Below are 23,794 nucleotides of genomic sequence, written 5' to 3' on the forward strand. Positions count from 1 at the left end.
CAGCACTTTGGGCTGAGGTGCGAGGACTGCTTGAGCTCAGGAGTTCAAGACCAGCCTGGGCAACATGGTGAGACCCCATCTCTACAAAAAAATACAAAAATTAACTGAGTGTGGTTGTTGTGCCTGTAATCCCAGCTACTGAGGAAGATGAGGTAGGAGAATCTCTTGAATCCAGGAAGTGGAGGTTGTAGTGAGCTGAGATCACACTACTGCAGTTCAGCCTGGACAACAGTGAGACCCTGTCTCAAAAAAAACCCCACAAAAACCAAAAACTGTACCAGGTTCAGGCCTGGCTCTCCCTGCACCTGGAGCGGCTTCTAGAATACGTGGTGAGTGCAAGAGGAGGAAGTGCTTGGTGAAACACTGAAAGCCACACACAGTGTGAAAACTCACATGTGATTACTTTGAAGTCACTTGGCTTTCTATGAAAAATGTGAGGCTGGGCGCAGTGGCTCACGCCTGTAATCTCTGCACTTTGGGAGGCTGAGGCGGGCAGATCACCTGAGGTCAGGAGTTCAAGACTAGCCTGGCCAACATGGTGAAACCCCATCTCTACTAAAAATACAAAAAATTATCTGGGCGTGGTGGCAGGCGCCTGTAATCCCAGCTACTCAGGAGGGTGAGGCAGGAGAATTGCTTGAACCCAGGAGACGGAGGTTGCAGTGAGCCGAGATCATGCCACTGCACTCCAGCCTGGGCGGCAGGGTGAGGGACTGTGTCTCAAAAAAGAAAAATTTTGAGATGATAATGGATTGACATGCAGTGTAAGAAATAATCCAGGAGGTCCTGGGCACCTTTACTGAGTTTCCCTGGTGGTGATGTTTCGTGACACTGGATCACAGTGTCACAGCCAGGTATTGACATGGACACAGTCCAGATCCAGAACATTCTGTTTACACAGGAGCTGCTCTGTTGTCCTTTTTTTTTTTTTTTTCTGAGATGGAGTCTCGCTCTGTCACCCAGGCTGGAGTGCAGTGGCCGGATCTCGGCTCACCGCAAGCTCCGCCTCCCGAGTTCACACCATTCTCCTGCCTCAGCCTCCCGAGTAGCTGGGACTACAGGTGCCCGCCATCTTGCCCAGCTAATTTTTTGTATTTTTTAGTAGAGACGGGGTTTCACCATGTTAGCCAGGATGGTCTCGATCTCCTGATCTCGTGATCCGCCCGCCTCCACCTCCCAAAATGCTGGGATTACAGGCGGGAGCCACCGCGCCCGGCCTGTTGCTCTTTTCTAGCCGCACCCTCCTCCCTCCTTACCCCACGCCCCGGTGTCCCCTGCCAAACACTTGTCTGTTCTCCATTTCTATAATTTTGTTATTTCAAGAATGTTGTATAGATGCAACTGCACGGCGTGTAACCTTTTGGTATTGAAGAGGCTTTTCTTTTGTTTTTGAGACAAGGTCTCTCTATTGCCCAGGCTGGAGTGCAGTGGCCCAATCACAGCTCACTGCAACCTCAGCCGACCTGGCTCAAACAATCCTCCCACCTCAGCCTCCCAAGTAGTTGGGACTACAGGCACATGCCACCAGGCCCAGCTAGTTTTCGTATTTTTTGTAGAGACCAGGATCTCCCTATGTTGCTCAGGCTGTTCTTGAACTCCGGGTTCAAGCGATCCTCCTGCCTCAGCCTCCCACAGTGCTGGGATTCCAAGCATGAGCCCCCGCGCCTAGCCTGGAAGGTTTTCACTCAGCACCTTTCTCTGGAGGTTCCTCCAGACCTTTGTGGGGATCATTTGTTCCTTTCCGCTGCTGAGTAGTATTCTGGGTGTGGATGGACCACACTGTTTGACGATTCAGCGGCTGAAGGACGTCTGGATTGTGTCCGGGACTGGGCAGCTTGCTGTGAACATTCACTCACTGGCCCTTCCTTTTGCCTTCTGTGCAGAGGGCCCGAGTAGTCCCTCTGGTTAGATAAGGCAGACACAATGTCCCAATACATAATTTAACAGGCTCTTTGCAGCCTGGAGACGATGTAATGGGTTATCAGGAAAAACCATTTGAGTTCAAGTTCCAGCAACTTTTCAAAAATAACGAAACAAAACAATAAAACACCCCAAATGCTGTCTCATGAAAAAGGGTACTAAAAAAAAAGAATGAACATCGATTCACAGGAATAGCATCATTTCACCATGATTCATTAAAAGAAAGCGCCAAACCAGTGTTTGTGCTGAATTCAAGCATTTTCTAAATTCCCAAGTGGAAAAAAAAAAAATCTCTTATAGGTCTGCTCAGAGGAAAAATAGCCTAGCAGTCCACTTACTGCCCACGCACCAAGGGCTGCCTGGACCAGAGCCGGTGGGGTTGGAGGCGGGGACTCTGCCTTTGCCTCCCTCCCTCCAGAAGGAACACTCCCTGATGTGGGAGCCCGTCCAGCCGCACAACACTGTGTCCACGTCTTCGGGAAGGGGAAGGGCTAGTGTCTGTCTTCTCAGAGCAGCTGGACCCAGTTCTCTGTGAGAACAGAACAAAGACATAGGTATTCCTTGGCTTGGAGTCTACACTTGGTACTGTCCGGGTTTTTATTTTTTTATTTTTTGAGACAGAGTCTCGCTCTGTTCCCCAGGCTGGAGTGCAGTGGGGCAATCTCGGTTCACTGCAACCTCTGCCTTCTGGGTTAAAGCGATTCTCCTCCTTCAGCCTCCCGAGTAGCTGGGATTACAGGTGCATGCCACCACGCCTGGCTAATTTTTTGTGTTTTTAGTAGAGACGGGGTTTTACCATGTTGGCCAGGCTGGTCTCGAACTCCTGACCTTGTGCTCTGCCCACCTTGGCCTCCCAAAGCGCTGGGATTACAGGTATGGCCACTGCGCCCGGCCTCATCAGGGTTTTTAATTATAAACTTCAATTTTACCAATTTGAGTACATGTGAAGTGGCATCTCATTTTCATTTTAACTTGCATTTCCCTGATGTCTAATGAGCGCTGAGCGTCTTTTCCTGACATAACTGGTCCTTTCTTTGATTCTTCTGTTGTTCTTTCCCTGCCTTCTTTTGGATTAGTCAGATATTTTCTATTATTTCATTCTCTTTTCTTTGTTGGCTTCTTAGCCAAACCTCTTTTGTTCATTTTTCCCCTAGTGCTTTTTCTCTAGGGCATTGACTATGTATGCCTCACACACCAAATTTAATGTAGGGTCAGTATTGTATCACTTCAGTCTTCCATCTTCATACGTAACCCTTCGCATCTTGCACCTCACACCTGCAGTTCCACACTTCGCCAGTGTGCAGAGCTTATCAGTGGATGGCCTCTCTCTACCCATCCTTCACGCTGTCCTCACCTTTCACTTCTACACACACTGTAGAACTATCACAAACTATTGTTTGTTTTAAACAGTTAGTGGTTTCTTAAATAAATTACGAGAAGGGCCAGGTGCAGTGGCTCATGCCTGTAATCCCAGCACTTTGGGAGGCTGAGGTGGGTAGATCACCTAAGGTCAGGAGTTCAAGATCAGCCTGGGCAATATAGTGAGACCCCCACCCCCGACACCATCTCTACAAAAAATAAAAAAATTAGCTGGTGTGGTGGTACGTGCCTGTGGCCCCAGCTACTTGGGAGGCTATAGTGGGAGGACGGCTTGAAGCCAGAACACTGAGGCTACAGTGAGCCGTGACTGTGCCACTGCATGCCAGCCTGGGCGACAGAGCAAGACCCCCAAATTTTTTTTCTCTACCTGTTTCACCAGTTTGAGTATGAGATGCCTGCATGCAATTTTCTTTGTATGGGTTCTCTTCAGGTTTTGCTGAATTTCTTGATCTGTAAATCAGTATTTTTCACGTGTTTGGATTTAGAGTCATTATTTTGCAAAAATGTTTCCTTCCTAGACTCACACTCTCCCTCTGGAGCTCCTATCACACATGCTTTTGGTCATTTCATACTGTCCCATAGGTCTCTGAGGTTCTCTCCACTTTTCTTCAACTTTTTTCTCTTCTTCAGATTAAATAATTTCTATTCATCTGTCTTCAAGATCCCCAATTCCTGTTTTCTCCAATCTGTTAATCCAATTCAGTGAAATTTTCATTTGTTATTGTACTTTTCAATTCTAGACTTTTCTTTTGATTCTTTTAGATACTTTGTTATTCTGCTGTGAATTTCTGATTCTTTACTCATTAAGACAATATTTTCATTTAATCCTTTGGACATATTATTTTTATTTATTTTGAGGTGGAGTCTTGCTCTGTCACCCAGGCTGGAGTGCAGTGGCACCATCTTGGCTCACCACAACCTCCACCTCCTGGAAAGTGATTCTCCTGCTTCAGCCTCCTGAGTAGCTGGGGCTACAGGTGTGTGCCACCACACCTGGCTAATTTTTGTGTTTTTAGCAGACATGGGGTTTCACCATGTTGGCCAGGCTGATCTCAAACTCCTGGGCCCAAGTGATCCGCCCACCCCGGCCTCCCAAAGTTCTGGGATTATAGGTGTCAGCCACCATACCCAGCCTCCTTTGGACATATTTATAGCTGCTTTAGAGTCTTTGTAAATACACAATCAGGTTCATTGTAGGGGGATTGGTTTCTGCTAACTGCTTTTTTTTTTCTTTTTTCTTTTTTTGTTGAGATGGAGTCTCGCTCTGTCACCCAGGCTGGAGTGCAGTGGCCCGATCTCAGCTCACTGCAAGCTCCGCCTCCCGGGTTTACGCCATTCTCCTGCCTCACTCAGCCTCCCGAGTAGCTGGGACTACAGGCGCCCGCCACCTCGCCTGGCTAGTTTTTTGTTTTTTTTTTTTTTTTAGTAGAGACGGGGTTTCACCGTGTTAGCCAGGATGGTCTCGATCTCCTGACCTCGTGATCCGCCCGTCTCGGCCTCCCAAAGTGCTGGGATTACAGGGTTGAGCCACCGCGCCCGGCCTCACTTTTTTTTTTCTTAACTATGGTTTACATTTTCCTCTTTCTTTGCATGTTTAGTGATTGTTTTTTTAGTATATATTCGACACTGATAAATAACAAATGATACAGACTCTGGATGATCTTCCACTGAGAAATCCTGACTTTTGTTCTAATTTGTAGTTCCATTACTTGACTTACCACATTGGGCTATGCAGGCTTAGCTGTAGGCTCTGTTTACTGAGGAATGTCCCAGGTGTTTCCCAGGCGCCTCTTACTTGGCAGGACTTAACCTCCAAACTCTGTCTCTCTTGTGGATCGGGTCAGGGCTTTGCTTTAGACGTTGTGACGGCAGGCCTGGAGTAGTCCTTATTCTAGGGGAGGGATTGGCAACCTCTGGCTCACAAGCCACATCTGTTGATGGCCTGCTTTTGTATAGCACTTAAAGCTGAGAATGGTTTTTATATTTTTAAAGAGTTGTTAAAAAAAAACTAAAAACAAGTGGCTGGGCATGGTGGCTCATGCCTCTAATCCCAGCACTCTGGGAGGCCGAGACGGGTGGATCACAAGGTCAGGAGATCGAGAGCATCCTGGCTAACACGGTGAAACCTCATCTCTACTAAAAAATACAAAAAACTAGCTGGGCGAGGTGGCGGGCGCCTGTAGTCCCAGCTACTCGGGAGGCTGAGGCAGGAGAATGGCGTGAACCCGGGAGGCGGAGCTTGCAGTGAGCCGAGATCGCGCCACTGCACTTCAGTCTGGTTGACAGAGCGAGACTCCGTCTCAAAAAAAAAAAAAAGTAAAAATATGAAACAAAAACTGCATGTGGCCCACACAACCTAAAATACTTATCTGGGCCCTTTATAGGTCATGTGCTGACCCCCAGGGATGATGCTCAATCTACTGTCTCAGCTGAACATCCTCAGTGTTAATGGCATTAAAAAGGTCTTGACTGGGCACAGTGGCTCATACTTGTCATCCCAGCACTTTGGGAGGCTTAGGCAGGAGAATGGCTTGAGGCCAGGAGTTCAAGACCAGCAGCAGAGTGGGTCCCTCTCTCTACAAAAAAAGGAAAAATAAGCCGGGCGTGGTGGCACTCACCTGTGGTCCCAACTGCTTGGGAGGCTGAGGTGGGAGGATCACTTGAGCCCAGGAATTCTAGGCTGCACTGAGATATGATCAAACCACTGCACCCCAGCCTGGGTGACAGAGCAAGACTATCTAAAAATAAAACAAAACAGAAAGGCCTTTCCTGCAGCACTGCTGGACTTTCAGTCTTTGTGCCATCCTCAACTCTGTAACAGCTGCTTCCTGGTAAACCCCATGGAGTCGTCCCACACGTGTAGTCCAGCCTAGGCCAAGGACTTTCGGGGAACCCTACACTGACTTCTGGCTCCCCACTTCTGCTACGTTTCTTCCCCTCCAGTGCCCTGCTTTGCTGGCCTGTCACTTTAGCTGCCCGGAAGTCTGGTCTCTTGCCTCTCACATCATTACAGCGCACCGCACTACACTATGTTCACGCATTTAGCAGCTGTGTTCACACTCAAACTATCTCATGTATATATTTTGTTAAAAAAAAACTTCAGGACTCTCTAAACTTAGGATGCCAAGGGTGAAGTTAAGCCCTGGAGACTGAGTCAGTAGCAAGTTTGCAATTCTGCTTCTTCGATTACAGTTTCATGCTCTTCCTCCTTGTTCTTGAGCAGAATTGTCTTCCTCATTGTTCTTGTTCTGTAAATTAGGGTTCCCCAACCCCCCAGGGCCACAGACAGCTACTAGTCAGGCCACACAAGCAGGAGGTGAGCCTCGGGTCAGTGAGCAAAGCTTCATCTGTATTTACAGCCGCTCCCCATCGCTGGCATTACCGCCTGAGCTCTGCCTCCTGTCAGGTCAGCAGCAGCACTGGATTCTCCTAGGAGGGTGAGTCCTATGGTGAACCGCGCATTGGAGGAACTAGGTTGCCCGCTCCTTATGAGAATCTAATGCCTGATGATGTGGCCCTGGCTTCCATCATCCCCAGATGTGACCATCTAGTTGCAGGAAAACAAGCTCAGGGCTTCCACTGATTCCACACTATGGGAAGTTGTATTTTATTATATATTACAACATAAAAATAACAAAGTGCACAATAAATGAGATGTGTTTGAATCATCCTGAAACCACCCCAACTATGTCTGCAAAAACTGTCTTCTATGAAACAGGTCCCTGGTGCCAAAAAGGTTGGGGACTGCTGCTGTAAACGAGTAAGAGAGACCAGGTCTCCCCCTTTCCATTTGCTGATTTTTGTTACAGACTAGCTATCTGCTTCATTTCCTGTACCCAACTCAGACCTGACAGTAAAAAGACCCCATGACTGTTTCATCTTCAGTAGACCCCAAAAGAAAAAGACCACCTCGACTAATCAGACCGTTGTAACTATGCATTAGGCCTTATACAGAAAGATGTTGAAATTGTTAGGCTTCCCGAAACGTTGGCTATAGAAACGACCCCAAATTTCTACGTTTGAGAACAATGACTTCCATTCTTTTTAATGTTTCCCGAGCGGCACATCAAGCTGCGCATTTGACCAAACTCTAGATTCTGACACTTTTGATTATTTTTGGTTGACAATTTTTGTCATTTTATTCGTACATGTTACCTCAAACCCAGTTTATGGCTGGGCATGATGGCTCACGCCTGTAATCTCAACACTTTGGGAGTTTGAGATCAGCCTGGGAAACATAGTGAGACCCCGACAAAAGAAAAAAAAAAAAATTAGCTGGGCGTGGTAGCTGGCTGCCCCCGTGGTCCCAGTTACCGGGGGGCGGGGGGAGGATCGCTTGAGCCTGGAAGGTCGAGGCTGCAGTGAGCCGTGATCCCACCATCGCACTCCAGCCTGAGCACCTGAGCGAGACCCTGCTCCAAAGAAAAAGAAACACCCGCCCCCGCCATTTACGTGCACAAGAAGTCCATATGCAGTTAAGTGTAAGGTTTATTTTGTGGTATTCCGAAAGCTGCCCCGCCGCCTGCCCGTGCAAGCACGGCCGGGGGCCAGGTCCCCACAAAAACCTGCGCGGAGTGAGGGAGACAGGAAGAGCCCAGAGGAAGGCACGCGCCGGGGACACTCAGCGGCGAGGGCCTGCGGGAGCCTCCAGCGCGAGAAGGGGCCCGGTCGCAGGGCAGCGACCGCGCCGCGGGACGCCCGAGCTACCCGGAGAGCGAGGGCAGCGAGACCCGCATCTCCAGTCCGGGAGCATCTAGGATCGCTCACCGTGCGCGAGGCCCGCCTGCCGAGTCCTGGGCGCAGCTCTGGCGTAGGGCCCCGCGGGGCGCCCACTGCAGAGGGAGGAGGAAGGACGCGTCCCGGGAGCCCCGCCCCGCCTCCCACTTCCCGCCTCCCGGTCCCCGCGCGGCCTGCTCGGGCGCCCTTCCGTCGAAGGCCAGGCGCCGCGAAGGCCCGCCCCGTGAAGCCTCGCGCGCCCCGGAAGTGGTCATGCCGCGGCGCCGAAGCCGGAAGTGGCTGCGGCCGGCAGCAGCGGGCGGCAGAGGAGGTGCGACCGGCTCTGGAGCTGCCTAGCGCGGCCGGGCGGGCGGCGCCGCTCAGGCTCGGGCTCGGGCTGGGCCCGGCGCGGCCTCGGGGCTGCCCATGGGGCGCGGGGGGCCGGGCCGGTGACGCCGGACGCCCATGGACGCCTCTGAGGAGCCGCTGCCGCCGGTGATCTACACCATGGAGAACAAGCCCATCGTCACCTGTGAGTGTCCGGAGGCGGGGAGGGCGCGGCGGTCGTTGGGCGGGCACGGGCCCCGGCCGTCATGCACCCGGCGCCCCCAGACCTTCAGTCCCCGGCGCGCTCCGGGCTGGGCCGCTTCCTGGAGGTGTGACCGGGGCTGCGGCTGAGGCGGGGCCCTCCGACTTTTCGGTGACGCCCTCTGACCCTCCTGCCGGGCGACCTCTGACCCCTGGGGGCGCCCTGCGAGCCGGCTGCAGTTGGAGCCAGTGGAACCCGGCGGACTCTGCCTGGGACTGGGCGCGCTCCGGCGTCGAGGGTGAGGAGAGGGGGCTGCTGCCGCTCCGTCCCGCCCCCGTTGAGCCGCGCACCCAGGACCTGGGGGCCCCGGGCTTTTCCGCCGGGCGGTTTTCCTTGCGGGCCCCCTTTCCCCGATTCTAGGGAAGTCCTTCGGGGCTCGCAGAGTTGCAAGCGTTGGTGAAGCAGGAACAGTTTGTTGCGGGGTGAAGCGTCAGGCAGAGCCGCCAGGACTGCTTTGCCTCTTTGACGCTTCCCTGCCGCGCACTCAAACCATTTTACGGATGAGAAAGCCGAGGCTCGGGCGCTTATGCAAGCAGCTCCCCATGAACGGCCTCCCGCTCGAGTCTACACTAGGGACACCCGGTGCCTCTTGGGTGTCCTGTCCTCCCCCCACCCCTCCTTTAATGCATACACAAAGAAACTATTTTTCTGTTAGGGGAAAAATATTCCCTAAATTTTACAAGTGTGACTCCAGAGTTAAATACGGTTAAGAACAGTGAGCCTATGAAATGTTGGCTGGCTTTTTGGTGACTTGCAGAGAGCTGTTTCAAACTATTACGATTTTTGACCTTTGACAGTATTCTGTATTTTCATGCATGTGTGCAGTTAGTTTTTTTTCTAATTGCCTTTCATGCTTTGAAAGGAAGCACTCCTTATTGCAAAATCTGGGTGCCAAGACCACAGTAGACTGTATGTCGTGAGAACTCCTGTTTCCTTCTCGCTCTGTAAGTGGGGCTGCACCTGCTATGTTCCTTCCTGTTAGATCCCTGAGAAACTGTATATTTAAGGTTGAATTTTGTTGCTTCAGCTTTAGATGATAGACTTCTTTCTTTCCTTCCTTTTGCTTTATTTTTTTCTCTTCCCCCTCCCTCTTTTTTTTCTACAGAGACCTAGACGAGATAATAGACTTTTCTTAGGGAAGTGGACTGTGTCTCATTTAAAATTGGAGACTTGCATAGTTCAGCAGTAGCTGTCTTTTTTCCTTCCCAGAGTATTTGTGAACTGGAGGTCTTTCATACTAAGTTTCACTGTCTTCCAAATGTTGAACGTTTTTCTCCTGAAGTGCTGTGCACATTGTGAGTGCTGGATACTTATTAATTGCCTGTATGGACATCCACGCATCTAATTATATCTTCTACATCCCAGCTTGCTTACATTTCAATAGCAATATGTATTTATAGGCATTATGTAAATACATTTCTGAGGAGAAAGTTCCTAAGTTCTATTAGATTCAACCTTAACTAAAGGGGTAAAATTTGTTATCTCGATAGTCAGTGTTGGAGATATTTAATGTTTAGTTTTGTACATGCGTGCATCAGGGACAGCTAAAGGATGCAGTTTTCTTTCTTACAGATTTATTGGATTGTCATCTTGGTGGAGGTTTTTTCCCTGTGTTTTGAGCAGCAGAGTGAATGGTTTTTTGTGTTTTTTTCCTTCTTCTTTGAGTTGGAGTCTTGCTCTGTCACCCAGGCTGGAGTGCAGTGGCGTGATCTTGGCTCACTGCAACCTCTGCCTCCTGGGTTCAAGCGATTCTCCTGCCTCAGCCTCCCGAGTAGGTGGGATTACAGGCGCACGCGACCACGCCCAACTGAGTTTTTTTTTTTTTTCCCCCAGTAGAGACAGAGTTTCACCATGTTGGTCAGGCGGGTCTCGAACTCCTGGCCTTGGGTTATCCACCTGCTCAGCCTCCCAAAGTGCTGGGATTACAGGTGTGAGCCACCACCCTCGGCCTCCAGCAGCATAGTGAGTGTTAATCTCTGCGCGGATACTACACTGTCTTAGAAGGTGCAAACTGTCATTCATTGGAGTCTCAGAAGAGAAAGGGGCTTCGGTAGACTTTCAAAGTTAACTTGAAAAATGATCACTTTAAAAGTGAAGTTTTTTTGAAAAAGCTGACTTCATATTTCACACTTGAAATTATGTTGTGGTATATCTGGGACTGAAGCTTTAGGAAGCACTTGGCCTGGTTTCACTTCATACCTTCATCTTGCTCCCGTCTTTCAGCTATACATGTTTTGAAAGAAGGTAGTATAAACAGTTGCTTTCAAGAAATCCACCCAGAGGCTAATTAACTCTTAACTTTTTACTATTATATACATAGTTCTCTCAGCAACATTTTTGTTTTCAAAACATTTTTTTTTTTTTTTGTTTTTTTTTCTTTTTTTATTTTTTATTATACTTTAAGTTCTAGGGTACATGTGCATAACGTTTATATCATGTATAACTCCCCAATGCAATCCCTCCCTCCTCCCCCCTCCCATGATAGGCCCCAGTGTGTGATGTTCCCCTTCCCGAGTCCAAGTGATCTCATTGTTCAGTTCCCACCTATGAGTGAGAACATGCGGTGTTTGGTTTTCTCTTCTTGTGATAGTTTGCTAAGATGATGGTTTCCAGCTGCATCCATGTCCCTACAAAGGACGCAAACTCATCCTTTTTGATGGCTGCATAGTATTCCATGGTGTATATGTGCCACATTTTCTTAATCCAGTCTGTCACAGATGGACATTGGGTTGATTCCAAGTCTTTGCTATTGTGAATAGTGCCGCAATAAACATACGTGTGCATGTGTCTTTGTAGTAGAGTAATTTATAATCCTTTGGGTGTATACCCAGTAGTGGGATGGCTGGGTCATATGGTACATCTAGTTCTAGATCCTTGAGGAATCGCCATACTGTTTTCCATAATGGTTGAACTAGTTTACAATCCCACCAACAGTGTAAACGCTTGTAATCCCAGCACTTTGGGAGTCTGAGGCGGGTGGATCACATGAGGTGAGGAGTTTGAGACCAGCCTGGCCAACATGGCGGAACCTCGTCTCTACCAAAAATTCAAAAACATTTTTAATGTTTTTTTTTTTTTTTGAGACGAAGTCTCCTTGCCGAGGCTGGAGTGCAGTGATGTGATCTCGGTTCACTGCAAGCTCCGCCTCCCGGGTTCACGCCTTTCTCCTGCGTCAGCCTCCCAAGTAGCCGGAACTACGAGCCCCCGCCACCACGCCCGGCTACTTTTTTGTATTTTTAGTAGAGACGGGGTTTCACCGTGTTAGCCAGGATGCTCTTGATCTGCTGACCTCGTGATCCGCCCGCCTCGGCCTCCCAAAGTGCTGGGATTACAGGCGTGAGCCACTGCGCCTGGCCAAAAATCTTTTTAATTCTCACTTGAAATGTTACTACCTCAGATCTGTTCATTTTAAAATGAAAGTAGAGTTTATGCATATTGTTGAATTTTTTTTTTTTTTATAGAATGTCTAATGTTTTACTTCAGTGAAAATGCATTCTGCTTAGACCTTTCTGGGAAGAATATAGAATGTAACTGGTTCAGGTGAATTTGAAAACTGTTTATAGGTAGGGATAGAAGAATGAAAAGTTCCCAAAGATTAAGGGTAACTAGATTAGATTATTACTTTAAAACCTAGCTGATTATTTTGCTTCATTTTATTATTATTGTTTTTAGAGATGGGGTCTCGCTCTTTCACCTAGGCTGGAATGCAGTGGCATGGTCATAACCAACTGCAGCCTTGCTGGGCTCAAGTGGTCCCCTCCCTTAGCCTGCCAGTAGGCAGCACTACAGGTAGGACCCACCTCACCGGCCTCAATTATTTTAATAACATTTTGAAGCTCTCCAAATGGCTTTTTTTTTCCTTCCTGGGACAGAGTCTTGTTCTGTTGCCCAGACTGGAGAGCAGTGGTGTGATATTGGCTCACTGCAGCCTCTTCCTCCCAGGTTCAGTCGATTCTCCTGCCTTGGCCTCCTAAGGAGCTGGGACTACAGGGGCACACCACCAAGTCCAGCTAATTTTCGTATTTTAATAGAGATACGGTTTCACCATGTTGGCCAGGCAGGTCTTGAACTCCTGACCTCCTGTGATCTGCCCGCCTTGTCCTCCCAAAGTGCTGGGATTACAGGCATGCGCCACTGCATCTGGCCTTAAATATTTTAGTAGACTTTAGCCGTGACTAAACCTCCTGCTCCTCCTGTGAAGAGGGACTACCTCAGCAGAGGCCTTCTTAAACTCAGAACTAGTTAAAGCTTGTAAATACGGAAGCGTGTATGTGAAATGTGCGGGGAAGGGAGCTGAACAGTTAGTGGAATGAATGCTTTGACTGAATCATAGCAGTGGGAAAACCTGTAGTATAATTTATTAATCATGAAAAATGCCTGGCGAAACTGAAACAAATCCAACAGATCCATTTGGTCTAAATTTAAATTTTAGCGTAGATTTTTTTTCAGCCACAGGGTCAGTTTTCTGTTTTGAAATAAGGACTTGGGTTTCTGGCCCAAGGGTGTATTAGGAAAGACATGTTCCTTTTCCAGCTATCTCATTCAGTTAGTGACAAAGTTAATGTAATTCCAGTGATTTGTGGCTTTGCTTTGTTGACTGTCATCATATCTACAATAGCACATACCTGTTATTACCTTGGAATTGAATAGTATCTGAAAAATAATAGTGCCCTCTCTCTAGATAATCTGTTTTCACTAGTCACATCTATTGCCTGTTTCTTTTTTCTGACTCTCTGTGTTTGGGGTTCCAGGTCCGATATTAGAAACTTTTAAAGGGGAAAACAGGCAACAGAGATGAGCAGATTTGTAGAGCTTCGTATCTGGTTGGACTTTGGGATTTTCCCCTGTAGGTTAAAGTTTTTAAATTTGCACATTGAAATTTTCTACTAAACCTGAAAGTGTGGTGCTTGTGATTTAACCACCACCAGTTTTACTACCAGAAAAGTCACTTGAAATGTCTGTTTAAATGGGTAAACATATTATAAATGCAGATCTTGTTCCATGTTGAATTCTCAAGGCAATGTTGAACCAAAGCTTGAAAAGTAGGAGGAACATTCTCCTTAGAAAACCTCAGTTGTCACATAGAGTATATATTTGGAGGCAGGGACTAAAGGCACTAACAAATGTGCTTACTATGTCATTTCTACCCGAGCATGGTTAAAAACCATTCCATCTTGTATGCATGACCTCGGTTCTTGCATACTTTCACAGACCCTCAGCTGTGAAACGGGTAGAGTACCAACCTCATCGGGTTGAGAAGGGTTGTGTAAAGCACTCAGGAGAGTGTCAGGATTATATCAGTGTGCAAAAAAAGTTACTAAGGAGAGATTCCTCAATTTTCTCTGTTCGCAATGCTTTTAGTGTCTCAGTAATTTTTTTCATGGCACCTCTAGACTAAAAGGAATACTTAAAAATTCCATTTATTAAGTAGTTAGGTTCCAGTAATTTATTAAATATTATGTACTCACAGGGGCTGTTTGAAAAAAAAATAATGCATTAGTTGGAAGAAAAAAATATTTTCATCATTCTTCCTAACCACAGCAGTGTGCTACGGGAGGGCAGGCCCGGCAGCAGCTCTGTGGCGCCTCTCACTTGGGGGTCGGATTGGATGCTGCTGCTCCCTTAGATTTTTTTTTTTTTTTTTGTCCTTTTTGGTGGTACTTGCTTTTCATCAGAGCAGCCACCCTGTTTTGCGATGATAATGATGTCATTGAAAGAAGTGGAGCTCTGATCTGATGTTGACTCTGTGAATTCCTTATGTGGGGTTCCTATACCACAAACATTGCTGTTTCCTCATGAATTTGAAATATCTCTTGGTGCCCCTCTGACTGCGTCGTGTGTGGGAAGTCTAGCTACACGGTTAGGGAACCCGTGCTGTTAGTGTTATTAGCCCAACTCCAGGGTGGATTTGAACTGATACTTTAGAAGTGAAAAGCTTCCTTTCTTTTCAGCTCACGTGCCTAGTTTTCTACAAGATGTGTTTCTGAAGAGTTTATAGTAAGTTCTGGCTTATGCAAATGAAATGGAAAGGTCTGATTTTTTTTTTCTTTTTTTTTTTTGAGACGGAGTCTGGCTCTGTTGCCCGGGCTGGAGTGCAGTGGCCGGATCTCAGCTCACTGCAAGCTCCGCCTCCCAGGTTCCCGCCATTCTCCTGCCTCAGCCTCCCGAGTAGCTGGGACTACAGGTGCCCGCCACCTCGCCCGGCTAGTTTTTTGTATTTTTTAGTAGAGACAGGGTTTCACCGTGTTAGCCAGGATGGTCTCAATCTCCTGACCTTGTGATCCGCCCGTCTTGGCCTCCCAAAGTGCTGGGATTACAGGCTTGAGCCACCGCGCCCGGCCTGATTTTTTTTTTTTCTTAAGTGCTGATGAATCTCTGAAATAATCAAGTATGATGCAGCTTAGGCGACATAGGGAATTCCTGTGTCTACAAAAATAAAAATAAAAAAGTTAACCAGGTATGGTGGTGTGCGCCTGTACTTCCAGCTACTTGGGAGGCTGAAGTGGGAGGATCGCTTGGACCTGGGAGGTCGAGGCTACAGTGATCTGTGATTGTACCTCACACTGCAACCTGGGTGACAGAGCAAGATCTGGTCTCAAAAAAAAAAAAAGGCTGGGTGCAGTGACTCACGCCCGTAATCCCAGCACTTTGGGAGGCCAAGGTGGGCGGATTGCGTTGCAAGGTCAAGAGATTGAGATCATCCTGGCCAACATGGTGAAACCCCATCTATACTAAAAATACAAACATTAGCTGGGCGTGGTGGCGGGCGCCTATAGTCCCAGCTACTTGGGAGGCTGAGGCAGGAGAATCGCTTGAACCTGGGAAGTGGAGGTTGCAGTGAGCCGAGATCATGCCTCCAGCCTGGCGACGGAATGAGACTCCATCTCAAAAAAAAAAAAAAAAAAAAAGGATGACGGGCATAACACGTGAGCCAGTCTTTCCTTAGAGAGTTTTTACTGTGCTTCCACCAGAGGCCTGCCAGCTGACAGTGTGATTGTGTGGCTCACCCTGGCTGAAAGCTGGTTATACCTTTTAGTGGAAATACAAGTAACTGACTTGAGGATTTTTTGTCTTAGAAAAGTGTGTTGCCAGTTGAGAGAGTGTCTTCACTGGAGTCGCATGCTTTAGTGTGTAAGTGTGTGGTCTCAGAAGGTCGCACACTGATCTCCAAGCACTGAACCTCCCACCCCCGTGCTCCACCTCTGGATCCGGTGGCTTTAGATCTAGAGTTACAGACCAGCAATGGCAGAAGACTGCAGGGTCTTTTTTTTTTTTTTAAGACGTGGTCTCACTCTGTCACCCAGGCTGTAGTGCAGTGGCATGATCTTGGCTCACTATGGCCTTGGCTTCCTGGGGTGAGGTGATTCTCCCGCCTCAACCTCCTGAGTAGCTGCTTGTGCGCCACCATGCCCAGTTAATTGTTTGTATTTTTAGTAGAGATGGGGTTTCACCATGTTGCCCAGGCAGGTCTTGAACTCCTGGACTCAAGTGATCCGCCCTCCTTGGCCTCCCAAAGTGCTGGGATTAGAGGCATAAGCCACTGCGCCCAGACAGCTGCAGGGTCTTAAAACAGTCAAAACATTCCCGCCTCAGTGCCTGCCTCTGTGGTTGAGTTTGCCTCAGAGCCCCCTTTGGCTTCCTCTCCTGTGTCTCACCTTCTGTCTTTCTTCCTCGAATCTTTCCTCTATCTGCTCTTAACATCAATTTCAAATATAGTCACAGTATTTTGGCCTTAGAGAATATTTGTTTTTAAATTAAAAGTCGATAACCTTGGAGTCATTTGTGACTCCTTTTTTCTCTCACAACTGACATTATCTTTGAAATATATCTAGAATCCAGCTATATATAGGGCCTGCCTGGATAATCTGGGATAATCACATCTTGAGCTCCTGAACTTAATGAAGTCTACAAAGACCCCTTTCCCGAATAAGATGACATTCACAGGTTTTGAGGGTCAGGACGTCGTGGGGCGCCATGCCACCTGCCGCACCAGTCTGTGTTAGCTACCAAGCGCGCAGTGGCCGGCATCCACCAAGCGTCTGTGGTTTTAGATAGCCGCGTCTGTCTGTGGAGGTTTGTCCTTCCTGTACTCCTGACCAAGGGAATGTTATCTTGACATTTGGGCTTTGGAGTTCTAGATGTGGATACAAGGTGGGGTGACCCCTGAGAAAAAGTCCAGCCTCTTCTGTGCTCTCTCTCTTATGTGGCTTTTTGGACATTTTTACCTGGTGTTTCATTTCTGAATGTTATTTTAGGCCTGTGTTTGCAAATTTTTTTTTTTTTTTTTAAACAGTGGCCAGGGACCATTGTATTGACATTTTTCTTATTTTTAACTGAGATCTGTTAGCAGTTTGAAGCCATTGTATACATTTCAGAGTTAGCTGGGCGCGGCAGTGCATACCTCTAGTCCTAGCTGCTTGGGAGACAGGCCAGAGGATCGCTGGAGCCCAGGAATTTGAGGGTGTGGTGAGCAATGTTTGTGCCACTTCACTCCAGTCTGGGCAACAGAGTGAGACCCTGTCTCAAAAAAAAAAACAACAAAAAAAAACAATTTCAGGGTTGAAATTTGTCAGTGGGTTGAAATGACAGTGACATTTGTCGGCACTGTCAGTCACCTAGACCAGTCAGCAAGCTCTAAACATCCAGGTTGATGAGAAGGGCTGACAGAAGTCGTTTTGAAGTTGAGGAGCTGAGGGCTGGTGTTGCTGTGACTGGCCATGATCTGTGTAACTGTTTAGTAGCACAGCTTGGACCAGTATTAGCATGTCTGATGACTCCTGCTTTACCGAGGACTCAGGGAGGCAGACACCATCTGTTCACATGGAAGCAGGGAGGTTTGTCCCTAAAATTATGCCTCTGAGAAAGCCTTTGCCATATAATTAAATAAAAATGTCACTTTAGCATTCTAAGAATTGAGTAAGTCAACTATACACTAGAAATTTTTAGCATAGTCTTACTCATTCCAAAATTAAATTCCTATTCTGAGAACTTGATACCCAGCAGTGTCTTTGCTTCTCCTGTAGTCTGTTGTGTCCTTTGGGGATCCTGGGTGGTCTAGCGTGGAGTATGGAGGAGTTGGGCTGTTTTCGTCGGTGAGCAGACATTACAGAGCACGTGTTACATGCCTGTTACTGCTGAAGGTGATTGGGTTATGTCAGGGAGCAAAGATCCCAACCCTTTGAGAGTTTACGTTCTAGCAAGAAGAGATGGACAATAGACAAACTATGTTAGGTGACAAGTGCTGTGGAAAAAAGAAAAGGATAAGGGAAACGGAAGAACTGTAACATTTCACATATTTTATTAGAAAAGTTTGCAATATGTATAAAAGTAGACAGAATATTATGAACAGATCCTACAAACCTTTCACCCAACTTGAACAGTTAGGTGAATTGCCCAGTCTTGCTTCTCTATACCCCTCATTCTCTGCAGTTTTATATTATTTTGAAGCAAATCTCAGACATGTCATTTATCCACAAATGGATGTTATGGACTGAACATTTGTGTCCCTTCCTACACACCGAAGCCCTGAGTCCCGGTGTGCTAAGAATAGGAGTTGGGCCTTTGAGAAGTACCAGGGTTAGATGAGGTTCAGGAGGGTGGGCCCTTTATTATGGGATTAGATGAGGAAGAGTGAGAGGACACCTCCCCCTCGAAACAGGGAAAGGCCGCCTGAGGATAACAGCAAGGAAGTGGCTGGCTGCAGTCTGTGACACGGGCCTCGCCAGAAACTCAATCTACTGACATCCTGATCTCGGGCTTCTTGGCCTACAGAGCTATGAGAAAATACATTGCAATTTAGTTTTTTCTTTCATAGGGTCTTTCAGAGAAAAACAAATCTGTTTTCTAAGCCACCCAGTCTATGGCATTTTTTTTGTTTTTTAAAATTTTTCTATTTCTTTTTTTTTTTCTCTTTCATGTTATTTTTAAATTACACCTAAAACATTTCTTTCTTTCTTTTTTTTGTTTTTGTTTTTGAGATGGAGTTTTGCTCTTGTTGCCCAGGCTGAAGTGCAGTGGCACAATTTTGGCTGGCTGCAACCTCCGCCTCTTGGGTTCAAGCAACTCTCCTGCCTCAGCTTCCTAAGTGGCTGGGATTACAGGCACACGCCACCACGCCTGGCTAATTTTTTTTTTTTTTTAGATGGAGTTTCACTTTTGTTGCCCAGGCTGGAGTGCAGTGGCGCAATCTCGGCTCACCGCAGCATCCGCCTCCCAGGTTCGAGCAGTTCTCCTGCCTCAGCCTCCCGAATAGCTGGGATTACAGGCACGTGCCACCACGCCCAGCTAATTTTTATCTTTTTACAAAGATGGGGTTTGTTAGTAGAGATGGGGTTTCTCTATGTTGGTCAGGCTGGTCTCGAACCAGGTGATCCACCTTTGCCTCCCATAGTGCTGGGATTACAGGTGTGAGCCACCATGCCCAGCCCTAAAATGTTTCTTTTTTTTTTTTTTTTTTTTGAGACGGAGTCTTGCTCTGTCACCCAAGCTGGAGTGCACTGGCCAGATCTCAGCTCACTGCAAGCTCCGCCTCCCGGGTTCATGCCATTCTCCTGCCTCAGCCTCCCGAGTAGCTGGGACTACAGGCGCCCGCCACCTCGCCTGGCTAGTTTTTTGTATTTTTTAGTAGAGACGGGGTTTCACCGTGTTAGCCAGGATGGTCTCGATCTCCTGACCTTGTGATCCGCCCGCCTCGGCCTCCCAAAGTGCTGGGATTACAGGCTTGAGCCACCACGCCCGGCCAAAATGTTTCTTAATACCAAATCTTCAGTGTTTAAGTTTCCAGTGCGTCTTAAATGCCTATTTTTAAAACTGTTTGAATTAGTATCCAAATGCGGTTTTTAGATAAATCCTTTACGTCTCCTAAAATCTCCGTGTTCCCTCTGTCTCTTGTTTTTTCTTTATAACTTGGTGAACCTGGCTCGTTCGTCCTGAAGAGGACCCACTGCCTAGACTTTGGTAGTTGGAGCTGGAGGCTGGGTCAGCTTCAGGCTGGATTTTTTGTTTAGACAGGTCTGTTTCACGAGTGGTGGTGGTCTTCCAGCAGGTACGTGATGTCTGATTGCCTCTCCTTTTGGAAATTGGCAACCATTTATTTTCACATCACTAATTCCCTAAAGTTTGCAAAATGGTGATATTCTCATTTCCCTGTTTCTTTTTCACTTATTAGCTGAACTATTTCTGTGAAAAATGTGTGTGTGTACACATATGTGCACACATGTACATGCATACATTTACAGTCATTGGTTACCCAGTGGTACAGTGAGGCATTATATACTCGATTCTTTCCCTTTATGTAACCATTTTCAAAGTGAGGTGGTTCACTGGCATCCTTCAGAGGTGATCAGTTGGCATGTTTTTGTTGTTCGTTTATTGTGGCTGTGAACTTAATCATTACTAACATACTTGGTGTGTTTCAGTCCATTGCATTGTTGCCTCATTGGCGAGCAGGTTGTTCTCCCTTTGGCCAGGGAGAGTCTCATTTCATGTTGGGGTCTAAGATGGAGGCGTCTTTGTCAGATTCTTTCCTATCTAGCATGACAAGATGTTCTGGGCTCGTTTTGTACATTTAATGCCCTGATCTGCGCTTAGCAATCGTCAAGGAGCCCTGATTCCTTTTAGTGAAAAATAGTGTTTCAAAACGGTAGTCTGCAAGCTTAGCCTCCTAGTTGCTGTGAGGCCTTTTCAATGGACAGAGCTAGGAATAGCTGTAGGAATTTTTGTTTGTTTTTTGTTTTTGTTTTGAGACAGGCTCTTACTCTGTTGCCCATGCTGTAGTGCAATGGCACGTTCTCGGCTCACTTCAACCTCTGCCTCCTGGATTCAAGAGATTCTTGTGCCTCAACTTCCCGAGTAGTGAGTAGCTGGGATTACAGATGCATGCCACCATATCTGGCTAATTTTTATATTTTTAGTAGAGACAGGGTCTCACCGTGTTGGCCAAGCTGGTCTCAAATTCCCGACCTCAGGTGATCCACCCACCTTGGCCTCCCAAAGCATTGGGATTACAGGTGTGAGCCACACTGCACTGGCCTAGGAATTGTTCTTTGTTTGTTTTTTGTATTTTTAAGATAAAATACATCGTAAGTTCACTCTTTTTGATGAAAACTCAGAGCTGCGGGGTTTTAATTAACAGCTCCGTCCTCTGTGTTTTCTGTTTTCCATACTGAAAATCCTAATTCTTATGGGTACTTGAGGAGGCTAGAGTTAGAGGTTCCCTAGCTCATGCTGTTTCAGTCACCTGGAGGGCTTGTGGACCCACAGATGGCCGGGTCCATTCCCCATTTCTGAATGAACAGGTCTGGGTGGGGCCTGAGAATGAGCATGTCTAACAAATGCCCGGGTGGGACCTGAGAATGAGCATTTCTAACAAATGCCTGGGTGGTGCTGATGCTGCAGGGCCAGGGGCCCCTGAATAGAGCGTCACGCGGTTGCTCAGTTGCCTTCAGTTGCTTTTATCCCTCACTACACAGTCTCTGAGTAACACTGTTAACTCCACCATCAACAACAGGACTAGTGATGGACTAGGGCTAGAAGCGTTTTTGACCGTTCTTGTTGGCATCTGGATGTATCCCACAAGGAATGAACTGTCAAATTACTGTAGTTATAAAGTTACTTGTCATAGCTCCTCTCTGAGATTATACCACTAAATGTATACATATACATTTAAGTTCACTTGTTTTATTTTTCCTGATTATTTTGAGGGAAAACTTTTAAAAAATCTAATTGCTTTATAATTATATAAAATATTTACTTCCAAAATTAAATCTACAAAATGAGGTCTGTTTAAAGAAGTCTTGTGTACGTTCTGTCCTCTCCATGCTAACTCCTCCGTTCCTAAGTACTCCATCACAGTTTTCATGGTTTTCCTTCCACATGAAAAACATTTGTATTTCCCTTTCTTAGCTTAGACATTGACAGCTGCGCACACTGTCCCACGTTACTTTCCCCCGGACTCCACTCCACGCTAGGAGTATGTTGAGATTGTTCTCATTCCTTCTGGCCGTGTAGAGTCCGTGATGTAGATGTTGTGTGGTTTACTCTTCCAGTCCCCTCTTGGTGGAATTTGAGTTCTTTTGTCTTTTACTGTTTCCAGTCGTTGTGCACAGGTAGCCTGTCTGTGGCCTTTCCGATGGGCCTGCTGGGACGGAGCCCTGCAGGGCGGGTTGCTGGGCTGAGGTCGATGGTTATGTCACTGTGCTGATGCTGCCTCAGTTCCCTCCTGAACGCTTGCACCGTTGGGAAGCTGCCTGTAGCCTCACAGAGAAGCCAGCCCTTGAACAAAGGCTGTGGGGAAGGGGAAGTCTGGGGGAAGACCAGTTTGGGAGCCCTTCTGTCTAAGGCCTTAAGGCGTTAGGGTGCCAGGAACAGAAGTGTCTCTTTCTGACTTGTAAATACAGTACTGTGGTTCAAACTGGGTAACGCTGTGTTTCTTTCAGAAAAGTACACACTGTTAAAGGCTGATTCCTTAGTATTCTTATATTCAGATGCATTTATCCAGTCTTTTTGTTTTTAAACTCTTGAATTTTAAGTTTGCTGTCCGAGGGCCAGAGAAAGCAGCTTGTTTCCTTGGTTAGAAGAGTTCATTCAACTTCTTAACATGCTTGGCCTGTGTGTTCTTGTCTTTTAAGTTAAAAAGACTTTGGGATTTTCTGTCTTTTGACTAGTCTTTATGTGTAGTAGTTCCTTTTCTGCAAATTTCCATAGTAGCAAACTTGATGAACACTAATGTATGGGTTTTCCTTTGATCCCACCTACAGTGGGTAGTATTTTCATATGACTGGGTGCTGGGAGAGAGCAGCAGAGGGCAGGGGTGTGTGTGTGTGTGTGTGTGTGTGTGTGTGTGTGTGTCAGAGGGAAGGTAGAGACCACAGGAAGGACCCGGAGGAGAGCCAGGCCAAATGGGTGTAACGTTAAGCCAGTGATGAAATGACGGGGTGTACCGACTACTTCTTTAAACTTGGCCTTTAAACTTGGAGGTGCAGAATTGTGGGAGGGTTCATTTGCTCTACTTCTCAAATATGTGTCTTCTAATGAAGGGAGGACCGTGTCTATGCTAGAAATCTGGAGTCAGTTGCGAGTCCTCTTAGGGGATGACTCAACCTTGCTTTCTACCTAGAGAATCTGGATAACATCTGGATCCTTTTTTCTGCTTTCTCGTTGACCTTCACTCCCTGCCCCCACCCCGGACTGCAAAGGCCTTTCACAGACAGATACTTTGGGAAGAGCACTGGGGAGGCTTCCATACCCATGATTATGAATTTGATGTTAGTTTTCGCCATGAAAGAGCTCCCAATCTGAAGCATTAATTTTCATTACTGCCTCGACATTATACACGAATTACAGCAAATCTACTTTATGCATTATTGAACAGGCTGAGATGACTTCCCAGTTTGTAACCTTGGATATTTTTATCATCCATTTGAAAGCCCGTTTTACCGAAAGCCATTGAGGAGAAATTAATGTATGGTCTATGGGCAAGCACATGCATTCTTAGGCTTGAAGACAGTGCCCTCTCTGATCCGTTGTTTTCAAACATGAACTGCATAATAGTGGATTGCAGCTTTCCTTTGTTAATAGGCTTAAAGAATCATCATTTCTGCAAAATTTTCTATAAAGCAAATCTTAGATAAATTATACATTTCCTTTGACTTTTTAATTCAAAAATAGAAATGTAGAAACTTGCTTGGAGAGGCCTTAAAATGAGTTCATCTCTTGTCCTAGTCCAGCCACTCCACTGCTTTTAGTCGCAACTGGGAGATGACCCAGCCCCTGGTTGAGGCCCCTAGCTGTGGGACACTTTCTGTCATTCGTCACCTACCTCCACCCTCAGGTTCTTCTCTCTTAGGCCATAGCGCTTCTTGGGTTGAGTTAAATCCATTTCTCTGTCTTTCCCACCCGTTAGTGCTCTGAGACCTACGAAGCCCTACAGAATAAAGCCGGCCTTTTAAAATAAGACAGCTCCTTAGATGGCTGAGGACAGTGTCTTGTTAACAGGTTGAAACACTCTAAATGTCTCCAACAATTTAAGATAAAGTGAGATGTATTTTATTAGAAAACCTACTGTTCCTTTTACCAAGATTATACTAAAGAATTTGAAGAAAAATTGTCCTGTATCAGAGTATCAACAAATATTCAGACTTTCTATGTCAAGTTTTTTTTTTCCAACATAAATCTCCAAATAAAAGTATT

At 46.7% G+C, this 23,794-nt stretch overlaps 1 protein-coding gene across 5 annotated transcripts in view; it reads left to right on the plus strand.

The window, feature by feature from the left end:
- Window positions 1-8,292: 8,292 nt before the first annotated feature.
- The window catches only part of TRAPPC10 (trafficking protein particle complex 10), a 99,898-nt gene continuing 84,396 nt past the window's right edge, over window positions 8,293-23,794 (plus strand). For 2 of the 5 annotated variants that reach the window (XM_033227677.1, XM_033227942.1), the window contains exon 1: window positions 8,293-8,548. In XM_033227677.1, coding sequence (XP_033083568.1) covers window positions 8,482-8,548 — 67 coding nt within the window. In that variant the 5' untranslated portion in view covers window positions 8,293-8,481. Of the gene's footprint in view, window positions 8,549-8,824; window positions 8,844-23,794 lie in introns of those variants that run through there. The other 3 variants (XM_033227410.1, XM_033227764.1, XM_033227589.1) reach the window with 3 other exon arrangements.

This window comes from Trachypithecus francoisi, unplaced genomic scaffold (assembly GCF_009764315.1).
Source record: "Trachypithecus francoisi isolate TF-2019V2 unplaced genomic scaffold, Tfra_2.0 Contig00090, whole genome shotgun sequence".
Lineage (NCBI taxonomy): Eukaryota > Metazoa > Chordata > Mammalia > Primates > Cercopithecidae > Trachypithecus > Trachypithecus francoisi.